At 37.0% G+C, this 13596-nt stretch overlaps 1 protein-coding gene across 1 annotated transcript in view; it reads right to left on the reverse strand.

The window, feature by feature from the left end:
- The window catches only part of LOC149788458 (uncharacterized), a 208030-nt gene that overhangs the window by 99779 nt on the left and 94655 nt on the right, over window positions 1-13596 (reverse strand). Inside the window, exons 45-51 of the mRNA XM_089973518.1 lie at window positions 12913-13256; window positions 12089-12287; window positions 9410-9593; window positions 7196-7431; window positions 3967-6951; window positions 2579-2810; window positions 1860-2063 (exon numbers count right to left, since the gene is read on the reverse strand). Of these exons, the coding sequence (XP_089829644.1) occupies window positions 1860-2063; window positions 2579-2810; window positions 3967-6951; window positions 7196-7431; window positions 9410-9593; window positions 12089-12287; window positions 12913-13256 (4384 nt within the window). The remainder of the gene's footprint in view (window positions 1-1859; window positions 2064-2578; window positions 2811-3966; window positions 6952-7195; window positions 7432-9409; window positions 9594-12088; window positions 12288-12912; window positions 13257-13596) is intronic.

Here is a 13596-nt window from a genome sequence, read left to right on the forward strand (position 1 = left end):
CAGTGAGTGTTCTGTGGCACTATATGGGTTACACTAATCCACAAAATTTGCCTGTATCATCTGGTTTCTGCTAACTGGACACAGATCATTCATCTTGTTGCAGACAATGGATGATCGATTGTGGTATTGATGAGAGCCATATGACAAAGTCAAGTCATGGTGAAACAGGGGCATCATAGTTAGCATAACGTCCAGTTCATTAAGTTAGGAAGGGGTACATAATATTTTACTGTCCATACATCTGAGGTTCAGTCTTGATCTTGCTCAATGGCATGTGATAAAGGTGATTAGGTGTTCAGCGATAAATGTCCTACTGGTTCTGCCAAGAGAGGTTATCATGATGCAGTGGGCAGCGAGATGTCAGAGCTGTTGCTGATCCTGATAACCCTGATCCCTTTGTGGTTGATGAACTGAGTAGAGTGTGATACCCATGGAGAAGCAAATTATACCCCATTGTGACGTCAGCATGTATACTGATGACATCTTCATCCATCAAAGTGAGTTTCTGCATCTTCCCCTGTAGTACAGCAGCCCATTGACTTCAGTCCACGATGTGCTAGTTTGGCATGTAAATTGGCAGCCAGAGAAAGCTACACATGTAGACTGGTTGTTAGTCCTGTGTTTCTAACGTTATCAAACTTACACTTGGTCTTGCCCAGTCTAAATCAGTAAGACAAAATATGGCAGACAATATATATGTGTGCAGCCCAGTACACATCCTGCGTTAAGAACTCAGAGAGTGCAATCACCAATAGGAAATGCCAAATGACAAGCTATACAAGTAAATCAGTAAAGTATAGCATATAAAACTATGACATGGATGCTAATGCTAGATTAGTACAGAAAACTTATCTGTATGCATCCAACTGCAGTGGAAATAATACAGTGAAATTATACCATTATTCTCTATAATACACATGTGAAGGGACACCCATGACCAATCCAGGTATGCATCAAGGGCACCTAAGCATGTGAGGACAGCAAGTGACATTACTAAAAAGACAGAACTTTGTCATCAAACGATACTAAAGGAAGAAAAAAACATTGGAAAAATTATAATTCTCCTCAAAGAGAAGACTCCTTCAGTTTCCTTTATGGTACAAACTTCCAGAATAATTATACATGGATTGTGAGGCCTATCTGTCCGTAGAGAATGTGCTACTCTGCATGAGCAGACCAAGTAACTTAAGTATTTGGTGCCGATTCCTGTATCAAAAGAGATCACTATCTAACTGCCACCTAGGTGGCAAGATAACTTTAGCTTTGTAGCTAAAAATGTTTAGTCTGAGAGGGATGGATTTGTGAAGTAGTAGTTGTTCTGTTAAGGTTTACGATTGAGCAATGTAGTTGAAGAAGAAATAAGTTATTTCACAAGGGATGAAAGCTAAAGAAATCACTGGCAAAACATCAAAGCTGCTGCTAAAACAATCAGACAGTCTGTACATTAGTACATAACATTATCAGTGAATAGTAAATGTTGAGACCTTTGAAAACAAATACGATTCTGCACAACATTTTGATATATTTAAGCACTTATTTTCACCAACAAAAAGGTAACAATGTGAAATATTTGTATTGGTTCTACCATCCTACAATTTCCAGTATTGTAAATTCATTTAATGCTGTCAGTAACTTCAATTCAAAATCTAACACACAAGTAAGAGATTCCGTACAAGGAATTCAGTCTATTTTGTTGGTTCAAATGGTACTTTCAACACATTATTGGCTATATCATAATAATTCAATGGGACTTAAGTGCCTTTCCTGAGGACACACCCAGGCACCTGACCAAGGCTGGCCTTGGCAGGTAAACTCAATGAGAAAACAGTTAAAGATTACAATGACACTTAATACTAGACCTTGTATCTTGGATGTAAACTGATCCAGGTCCTCCTGAAGCCATGCTTCCATATGATCCAGATCCAGATCCTCCTAAAGCCTTGTAATCTCCATGGAAATAGACTTCCGATCCAAGTATAACAGAGATTCTTCCTCCTGCCCCACCTGTTGTGCCATCACCACCGCTAGCACTCAGAGTGCCATGTCCCTCTAGAACTGGAGACCTTTGAGGACAAAAAAGGATTCTTTCAACTTGTAATTATAACTTTTTCAGATGGAAATTAATATAGGTTTCCTCTATTAAGCAATCAATTGTCTTAAATCAATATACACAATTTAGTTTAGTCCAACAATTCCTCCCATTCATAAAACATGCTTTTGTGCAACAATGCTCACTTTCCTTACAGATAATACAATTTGAAATGTAAGTGATAAGCATACAAAACATTTTATGGCTCATTCATATATCATGCCACAAGGTCTTGGGCATCTCATACATTGACCATGTAACCAATGAAAAAGTCCACAACAGGATCCAATGAGGTGGGAAGACAACATGAAGGAGTGGACAGGCATGGAATTTGGAGATTCCCAAAGGGCAGTAGAGAACAGGGAAGATGGAGAGAACTAGTTGTAAAATTCAACTGTTGTGACCCAACGACATCTTGGGTTAAGGGTTTGATGATGATGATGATGATGATACATTATGCCAACAATAGCAGTTTACAGTAGTACTCACTTTATGTAAATAGTGCCACCACTACCTCCACCAGCATATAGGTTACTATCTGTGTCTGATGCATCAGTCGACAGAGTGCCATCAATGTACAGATCAGTGGACACATCAAGCTCAATAACACCACCACCCTTACCACCTGAACTATGGTAACTGTGTCCACCTGCACTGCCCCTCTCTGTGGGTCTGTACAAACTATCAAAGTACCAGCCACCTGTCATATTAGAGCTGCCACCTACAGTGAAGAAATAAGATTTTTCATCAGCTTATGAGAAATATGCAGTCTCTGTCAATGCAACATCAAAATATCCATATTCAAACATCTAGTTCTTGGTGGTGTTGATGGCTGTTATGGCAGACATAATAGCAATTATATAAAATAAAAAAAGACAATGACAGTATCTACTTTTCAGTGTGAAAATTAAATAAAAGAAGAGAATATTTACTTCTAAATCTCAACTCACTATAAAGTTTAATTGACATATTCTTACTGGATGGCAACTACAAGAGATGTAACCCTATTAATTACAAATATAACAAGTAAAAACAATTTTTGACCTTTCACAAGAATTACGTTATTATTGAGATGCATTTAATTAATGATTATGTAAAGGCCTCTGCCTTATACCATTGATACCTGAAAATTTGTCAGAGGGTTGAGAATGTCATAAAAACTGTTATGACAGAGTTTTAATTCCCCTTAAATTAAAAAATATTGTGACACATCAGTTTTACAGTCTTACAATCTGGGAGCAATAAAATAAGAAGTCTTGTATGTTTGAAAAAAGACAATTGGTTTCATGATTACATATCATCATGCTAAACGACAAGAAACCAGTATGAAAGTTGGTCATACGGTTAAGATCTGCAAGAAAATTGTGTAATGTGTCATACACATTTAATAGCAAGTTGATGAATTTATTCTCTACATGAGGTTTTACAGTTATATTGAAATATAAAAACATTAGTGTCACTATCAATGAATACTTAATATAAAATTTGCAATGAAATATAGGTCTATATGGATATTAATGATATCTATAAATATAGGTCTATATGGATATTAATGATATCTATAAATATAGGTCTATATGGATCTTAATGATGTCTATAAATATAGGTCTTTATGGATATTAATGATATCTATAAATATAGGTCTACATGGATATTAGTGATATCTATAATTATAGGTCTATATGGATATTAATGATATTTATAAATATAGGTCTATATGGATATTAATGATATTTATAAATATAGGTCTATATGGATATTAATGATATCTATAAATATAGGTCTATATTGATATTAGTGATATCTATAAATATAGTCTATATGGATATTAATGATATTTATAAATATAGGTCTATATGGATATTAATGATACTCACCACCTCCTGCTGTTGCATGACCTGCCCCTGTAGCAATGTAGTAGGGTCTATTCTCAGAGATGCCCTGACCAAGAGGTGAGTCCAATATATCTAGTGGTCTATCCACAGCAGAGGCAGTTAGCTTTGAGCCAGCCTCAACATTTAGAATGCTGGACTTAATTTTAATTGTCTCGGCAGAAATTTCTGACTTGTAACGGGTGTCAATTATACCACTAGTTGCTTTCAAGGTCATGTCTGGTGCCGTCTTGATAGAGGAGAAGCTTCGAAGATCCATGGATCCAAACTTAATTTCTCCCTCTGTATCAACCCGAGCATATGTGCCATTACCAAGGACTGCAGTGTGAGACTTTGGCCCCAAGAAGAAGCGAGACTCATATCCAAGTATAAGGTATAAAACTCCTGTGAATCTACCAAACAGATTGATGGATCTCTTTTCCGTGTAGTCGCTCAATTCAACTCCATTTCCATATACATATGTGATAGATGGGAGAATGATCTCTGAACCTGCATCTAAGGCAAAGTTCACACCTGATGTGAAGGCATTACGGCTTGCCTCTTTGTACTCAGTCACAAGGACTTGATTTGAGTGGAGATGAATTAATCCTGATCTGTCTCCATACAGTTTTCTGATGTCCATCGTTGCCTTAAGTCCATTATTTGCCATGTGAAGGGATGCCTGGTTGATGATATGCACCTCATCAAAGTTGTGTTTCAGCATATTAGCCTCATCAATGGTGGCATATTTATCAACAGGTCTGTTCATATTGTCCAGCAGCAGGCGCTTGTATGGGAAACTGTTTCTGATATCCTCCAGGTAGACAGTGCCACCTCCTCCTGCAAGAATACTTGAGGCACCATCTCCTCCATACACATGATAACTACCTTTGAATCCATCCTGTGTCTTGGAATAGATGGCTACTCTCCCTGCTGAACCACCTCCACTGGTACCACTACCAGATCCACCAACACTGGAAAAGATACCATAACCATCAATTGAGTAGGACTCAATGTAGATGCTTCCACCACTGCCTCCACCATAAGCTGAACCAGTACCATTCACAGAGATTTCACCATCATTGAAAAGGCTTTGCCCAATCTTCAAGTAGATCTTCCCTCCTCCCTTACCTCCCAATGTTCCAGCTCTGCTTCCTGGTGCCACTGGTTTATACAGTGAACCATAGGAACTTCCAGCCATGGCTAAAGTACCTCCACCTACTCCTCCATGTCCTGCTCCTCCTTTGTCTCCAAACAATTCATTGCCAGATCCTGTTGTTATATCAATGGTGGTTGATGCAGGCCGATCTCTGCTAGCAGAACTCATTTTAGCTTCTAGTTCAATATTGATAGAGGAGCATGATATGTTGAAGTAGTCTGCAGTCATCTTGGAGGCAAACTTAATATTCATTGATCCAACTAGCATATCTGCCCCTGTGTTTTGATCATATTCTAGTGTGCTACCTGGATCCAACTGTAATGTACCAAAAGTCACCCTGGCTTTGGAACTTGTGGCTGTTTCTTGGAATGGCACAATGCGAGCATTGCTGCCAATTCTCATGTATCGGCCAGAACCAAGAACGAGATTAATTACACCACGCATGGTTCCATCCAAGTCAAGTGCTGTATCAGCCTTTCCAAGGATACTTGTGGTCTCTGACAAAATAAATTCTCCTCCATCATGTAGCTCCAGATTAATCTCCAACTTTGAGTTTGTGCTTGAACTGACACGCTCCAGTGTTCCTGTCTGATTTGTCTGCACTCTAAGCAAACCTGTTCCATCTCCATTAACCTTCTTTATATTAAGTTTCCTTGGGATTCCATCCTTAACAACTTGGAACTTTGCATAATTATAGATGTCTACTTGATCAAAATCAATATCAGTAACCTCCTCATTCAATGTAGTGTAAAACTGTTTTTGCTGGTTTGAGTTATCGATGATTAGTTTTTCTCCCTTGGTCAACCCTGTGTTGGTCTTGATATATATGGATCCCGGTCCTCCTTTTCCATACACAGCACTAGAGACCCCTCCTGCAGCAACATACTTTCCAAGGAAGAAATCTTTTTCCATCTCAACAGCAATGTGTCCACCACTTCCACCACCTGCAAAAGAGCTTGAGGCATCCCCTCCGTTGGCTGCCATCTTACCCAGACCCTTCAGGATATCATCACAAATGACATAGATACTGCCACCACTTCCGCCTCCACCAACTAAGGATGAGTTTCCACTGGCATCTAGTATCCCATCCAGGAGTAACTCATCCACTATGATGTAAATGAAGCCTCCTCCATTACCACCATTTCCTCCAGGGGCTCCTGAGGTCCTAGGCTTATAGATGGTCCCATATGGTTCTGATGCTGAGGTGAGGACCTGTCCGTTTCCTATTCCACCAGAACTAGCATGACCTCCACCATTACTCCCCAGTCCATGTGCAAAAGGTGGTGCATCACCTGGATCTCCCTTTCCAACAACATTCAGTTGAGCTCCCCTCTCTAGAACCAGGGTTCCTGCTGCAATTTCCACAAAATCAGCATACAGTATGACATACCGCTTCATTTCCATTGTACCAATTTGCAGTTGAAGACCAACAGCTGGATTGAATTGAGAACCCTGTTTAAGGATGATAGTTTGAAGAACATATACTCCTGGGGTGCTTTTTGCTCTGTATCCACCTTGGATATAAGATGCAGTAAATGATGTTGGATGGAGCATTATTACACCTTGATCTTCTACAGTAAGTTTGTTGAATGTTACACGGCCACTGAGGTCCAATGTTGTTCCTCCTACAGTAAGGTCTAGAGGTACATGCAAAGTTGCATTTTCACCAACCCTGATGTTAATGTTTGTTATAAGATGGCCGAGGACACCTTCAGTGAATTCTGCTTGTAGAACTTGCTGGCCTTCTACAAACAGCCACCCTGTCTTGTCACCATGTATCTTGGCCAGGATAAATCTTGTGGTTGAACCCTCAAATTCAGCATGAGCATAGCCTGTAATAATAAAAGAATCACGTATAATGCCAATTACGCTATAAAATACATCTAGCTCTGATATGTAATAAAACAGTTATTACAGCATGAACAAACAAAAACAATCAGGAGGTGCATAAAATGGAGATGTTGCAATCTACTGATCTTCAATAAAGTTTAAAAAATCAATTCTGAATGGTCTAAACTCCAGTTTTCTCCATGTGATCTTTCATCAAGACAACAAATAACACCTACTGCATCTTACCTGCAAGTGTGAAGGTGTCATATACAAACTCCGTGGCTGAGGCCCCAGTGATCTGAGTCCTGGTTTGGATCTGTAAGGGGTCAGTGGTGGCCCCAGTCACACTCAGGTGATGTTCTGGACTATTCAGAACATCTGCTCCTTTCTGTACATAGATGGTACCAGGACCAGCTTTCACTGTGTTCACATTGTCATCATTACCACCTCCATAGGCTGTCAGAGTACCTTGGTAGGAGTATCTAAATTGTAATTAATGATAATATTAGTTTAATAATATCTGGAAAATCTGGTATAAATCTGCCACTGCATTTTGGTTTATACTGTATAACCATCTCAGAACCTTATGTTTGATCTCAGCAAAGAATTTCATTCTCAAGTAATTGTTGTTTCTTATAATGGCACATTTTGAGGGGACACATCCTAATACAACACAGATATTGTAATGATAATAGACTTATTCTTCACACGTTTTTAGGGTCACATCCTAATACAACACAGATATTGTAATGATAATTGACTTATTCTTCACACTTTTTTAGGGGAAACATCACAATACAACACAGATATTGTAATGATAATAGACTTATTCTTCATTGCAAACCATCTCTTGGAAAAGCTAACATCTCTTTTGTGAAATATGAAATTGCTCCTTGTAGTGACAATGAAGTTGAAAGTATAAGGGTGGAGATTAACCCCTGCTCAAAAAGAGATCACATTTACAAGGGTAGTAAGTGTATTTCTATTCTCCTTAAACACACATCACATTTAGCCTCGGTCCACTCCTTATTAATAAAACCTCAAATCAGATAATTTTTTTACTTTTCCATAGTTTGTTCATCTTATGCTCAAAATGTCTGAAAAATCTCTTATCAAAAAATGCATCACATTACTAATGCATACTTTTCAAATAATGCATCACATTACTAATGCATACTTTAAGTTACCATATATACTATATTATAAGACTAATCTAACTGCAGACTGCACAGATCCAGATCTGCATGCACTTAATGTACTGGCATATCTGGGTCCATGAAGTTTGTTAGGAGTAATCAGTACAACAAACAACCCTGATCTGCAGGCACATTATGCTATGGCATATCAGGAGCTTTGCTGTTTGCAGTTTGACTCTACTTATTATCTAGTATATATGGTAACTTAAAGTATGCATTAGTAATGTGATGCGTTATTTGATAAGTATGCATTAGTAATGTGATGCATTATTTGATAAGAGATTTTTCAGACATTTTGAGCATAAGATGAACAAACTATGGAAAAGTAAAAAAATTATCTGATTTGAGGTTTTATTAATAAGGAGTGGACCGAGGCTAAACGTGATGTGTGTTTAAGGAGAATAGAAATACACTTACTATCCTTGTAAATGTGATCTCTTTTTGAGCAGGGGTTAATCTCCACCCTTATACTTTCAACTTCATTGACACTACAAGGATGATCAATGATGTCATAACATCATGTATACAAATGGTGCAATAAACAAGTCATAAAAATGTATTGTAGTCATCACACTATACTTTTCTGCAGTTTGATCAAATAAATCTAAATTTTTTATCATTTGTAATCAATTCAAAGATATTAATGAAAATCATCAGATAAATAAAATTATTTCTTTGCTCCCCAAGGCCTGCACAAGATAGAAATTGTTCAACACACATGGAAGATCCTCTGTTCACAGTACAATAAGCAGACAAAGTTATTCTACAACACATGTAAAAGAATACACTTCAAACAATAAAAGAAAAAGTGGAACAAGCAAAAAGTATCAGATGGAAAGAATCAAAGGGTGTAGATGAAAATGATTATGATGATAATGATGACAACGATGATGATATGGAACTTTTCATACCTAGTCTGTATCCAGTGTGCTTGACACATGATCTTTTTGCTATTCAAAATCAGACAATTGCTACTTAAAATATGTCACAGTCATAGTTGTATTCTTTCAGATTTAAAAGAAACTAAATTGCCAATGTGTAGTATGCAAAACCCCACACCACCCTGCTTTACATATAGGGCTACAATATTAGACTGAGGATGTTACTGCTTCTGTTATATTTCATGAAGTAATAAAAATGGATGAAATACATCTTAAAGCTGGCATATTTCTAAAAGTTTTTGCAAATTAAGCAGCAAGACATTTTTTGTGAAGCAATCTATAGCATAATTCATCCTTCTAGTGTTATGCTTGAGAATGCTTACATTTTCTTCGCTATAATTTTCATTCTACCACCAGCTCCACCACCTCCTTTTCCAGATCCCTGTCCCCCATTACAAGAAATTAGGCCACTGCCAGTGATTTCTGGTGTGTTGATGATGGCTGTGCCACCACTTCCAGCTCCAGCATTGTTACCAATACCATCAGCTCCATCAATCAAAATGGAACCTGATGATTAGAAAAGAGGAGACATATTTGTGCATTATATTAAGACCGTGCAAAAAGGGACAAAATATGGACAAATACTAAGACATACTTCTTCTCATCAAATCTTAAACCAATAATGAGTACAGTTAGGATCTTGGTTGGTGAAATGTTCAAGTTACTAGCATTCAACTGCCCACATCCCAAATGGTACAATGCAATGCCCATGTCCCAAATGGTACAATGCAATGCCCATGTCCCAAATATTGCCCATGTCCCAAATGGTACAATGCAATGCCCATGTCCCAAATGGTACAATGCAATGCCCATGTCCCAAATGGAACAATGCAATGCCCATGTCCCAAATATTGTCCATGTCCCAAATGGTACAATGCAATGTCCATGTCACAAATATTGCCCATGTCCCAAATGGTACAATGCAATGCCCTAATATTTCACATTGCTGAAAAAATCCTAGAAGAGGCATGCTAAGACACTACTGTTCATGGATGATGTCAACAAACAAATCCAAACTTTATTAAGTACAGCATCATATTTCAGTTATGATAGATATTTTGATAGTAAATACACAACATGTGGCAAATTAATCAAGTTTTATCAATGTGCAAAAGTAATAAAAATTTCAGGTTAATCAAAACAGAAAAACTTATCTAAAATTCTTGCAAACCAAAAACTGCAAGTAATTTCCTAGGTGAAAAAAGATACAGTGAACATTATTGCTGTAAATGGAAGAATCAGTAAGATATTTATCCTGAAACAGCTTTCAAAACACAAGATACTTCATAGATATTCAACCCTAAATCCTGTACTATATAGGTGAGTGTTGACTATTGGTGTTTAAGTAAATTCCAAAAAGGGAACTATATCACAAGTTTTTTTTCTGAATGTACATGCACTTAACAATTCATCAGAGATTTCAGAGTATGGGCTGAAAAAACAGGTTAATATGGTTGTGACATTTTAGGAAGCGTTATGTCTGGAATGCTTAACAATTGTTCCAATGCAGTCTCAGCTAATTTGCTGATATCAAATAAAAAATGTTTCATTACAGATGTCTGTCCAGTGTAACTTTGCTTCCTTTTCATAGCTTTGCAAGATATTTGTGCTCAGTAGACTGAAAGTCAATATATGATACTTCTGAAAACTGGCTATTTTCCAAGATAAAAACAGAAAACCATTCTCAAGAGTAATCAAGATTCATTTTCTCTTTTGTGACTTTCATTTTGTGTAAGAGAAGTGTTATTTCTCTCTCTCTTCTGTGACTTTCATTTTGTGTAAAAGTGTTCTTTCTCTCTCTCTCTCTCTCTCTCTCTCTCTCTCTCTCTCTCTTTTGTGACTTTCATTTTGTATAAGAGAAGTGTTCTTTCTCTCTCTCTCTTTTGTAATTTTCATTTTGTATAAGAGAAGTGTTCTTTCTCTCTCTCTTTTGTGACTTTTATTTTGTATAAGAGAAGTGTTCTTTCTCTCTCTCTCTCTCTCTCTCTCTCTCTCTCTCTTGTAACTTTCATTTTGTATAAGAGAAGTGTTCTTTCTCTCTCTCTCTCTCTTTTGTAATTTTCATTTTGCATAAGAGAAGTGTTTTTTCTCTCTCTCTCTCTCTTTTGTGACTTTTATTTTGTATAAGAGAAGTTTTCTTTCTCTCTCTCTCTCTCTTTTGTGACTTTCATTTTGTATAAGAGAAGTGTTCTTTCTCTCTCTCTCTCTCTCTCTTGACTGCAAACAGTTGCTGTCTTTATTCTTTGTAGGCTCATTGAAACTGAAATAACTTATAACTGAAATACACAGATTTTCATGTTATCTGTAATCAGCAGCTGAGAACCAATTCAACTACTTTGTGGAGTTTATTATATTGTACCACTTTCATGTGTCCTAAGGTGATGGCATTAGAGATATATGTTTCAACTGCATGCATATATGCATATAGCTATTTTGTGTAATACACTTTTTACCTTATCTTTCTTCTTATCTTTCTTTCTAATATCTTCATCAACAGAAATATACCTCAACAGAGATGTAATATTTTGTATTATTATAGAGAAATGTGACAACAGTTTCTGAAGAGGCACATTGAAAAACATGGCATTTATTTACTAATAATGTAAAAATGAATGAACTAAATCATGGATAAGTTCATAACCTTTTTTAAAATGTATTTCTGTTTTGTATTCCTATGACTTTCAGGTGGATTTCATTATGTTAGCAGGTTAGTTTCTTAAGTTTGCTTTCAGCCACAAACCCAGCTAGATGGCACAGTAGCGGATGGTGTAATCAGATAATAATAAAACAAAATTTTAAAAAAATCCACAATAATGAAAGTTTCCACAAAGCCTTTTCCAGGTGCTAAGGCATGTATATCTGTTCTATAAGAGGCAGCTTTGTTCTAATTATTAAAAGTGTGAAGGTTTGGGGATTGGAATGCATCTATTAACTTTCAACATGAAAACTAGATAGTGTATGATAAACTGAACAAGCATTATTACTGATACGAAAGTTCTAACCTTCAATTTTAATTGAGGTCTCCAGGGTGAGATTGAGGATACCACCTCCTGCACCACCCACCCCAGAGGTACTGTTACCACCCCCACTACCCATCTTCAATGGCTCCCGAGTCAGACTGTATGAGGGTCCACCAGAAATGCTGCTGTTGAATGATCCACCTGGAGCTCCATGGCCAGCACCAGTCCCTTGCCCAGACACCTGTACAAAAGATTATGGTAAATTAGTTCCATTTACATCACAATGTCATTTGAAATATTCACAGTATTCACAGTGTATGTTATATGCAATTAATACCTGAGAAAAATACTCAATCGGTCTTTCTCTCTCACATACACATAATTACCACATTTTTGAAATTATTATTCATTAAAGGTTTGCATGTTCCTATCCTTCTAATGACAAGTAAGGCTGAACTGATCAACCACAGATTTACTCTGATAGAAAAATCTTAGTTGATCTTTAGTTCACTGCGGGGGCTAAGTAATTAATACAAATTCATCATGTTTTTAATTTGTTTTCGTCCCAAATATTTTAAAGGTCATAATCAACAAAGGACAACAATAATGCGTAGGTCTTCTGTGATAGAAACAAAAATTATACCAAACATGATTAATTCTAGCAACCTACTTTTTCAAGGAAAATTATTTTCCATAACTTTTAAATCACTATGGCAACAAGCTTTTATGACCAATACCACTCTGTTAACACTTGCATGTAAATAAAATTCCATTACTTTTCAAGTGAGTGACATCAAGGACTTTACAATGCTATAAAAACATCCATAAATTTCACAGCTTTTTTATGACAATAGATTAGCTCATACCTGCTCTCCATGTCCAGGCCCTGTTCCAGCAGGATAACCTCTGCCTGTCAGGTTGATGGCAGACCCAGGGTGTAGTATTATGTCATTGCTCCACAACATTAGCATCTCCCCAAACAGTACTGCTCCATAATGAAGCTCCAAAGTTCCCAGCTGCTGGGTCTTTCCTGTTGCCTCAAAAGTGACTTGGGCATGATCTTTGATGGTGAAGGTGGAAAACTTGTAGGCTCCAGGTTCTGTCATGTATGTGTACTGACCATTAGTGTAGCCAGCTGTCCTAGTCTGGGAGGAGAAAGTGGCTTTCTGATGGGAGGATATCACCATATCTCGGATATTGGTCAGGGTCCCTGCAAGAATAAAAGTGATAAAGTTGTAACGAATCTGTATAAATGCTCAAAAGAAAAGATTATTTCTACTGATGTTTCATTTTAGAAATTTGTAAGAGCAGAACACCATCCTACAGTTCATCAACCCAATCAAACATATTGATAACAAAAACATGCTATACATTGTCTCTCTAATTCTCTCTTACAATCTCTCTCACACACATGCATGCCTAAATGCTCAATAGAAAAGATTATTTTTACTGATGTTTCATTTTAGAAATTTGTGAGAATAGAACACCATTTCTAAGTTTTTCAACCCAATCAGTTACAATATAGATTGTCTCTCTAATTTTCTCTTACT

Source organism: Sinohyriopsis cumingii, chromosome 11 (genome assembly GCF_028554795.1).
Source record: "Sinohyriopsis cumingii isolate HCF-2022 chromosome 11, ASM2855479v2, whole genome shotgun sequence".
Lineage (NCBI taxonomy): Eukaryota > Metazoa > Mollusca > Bivalvia > Unionida > Unionidae > Sinohyriopsis > Sinohyriopsis cumingii.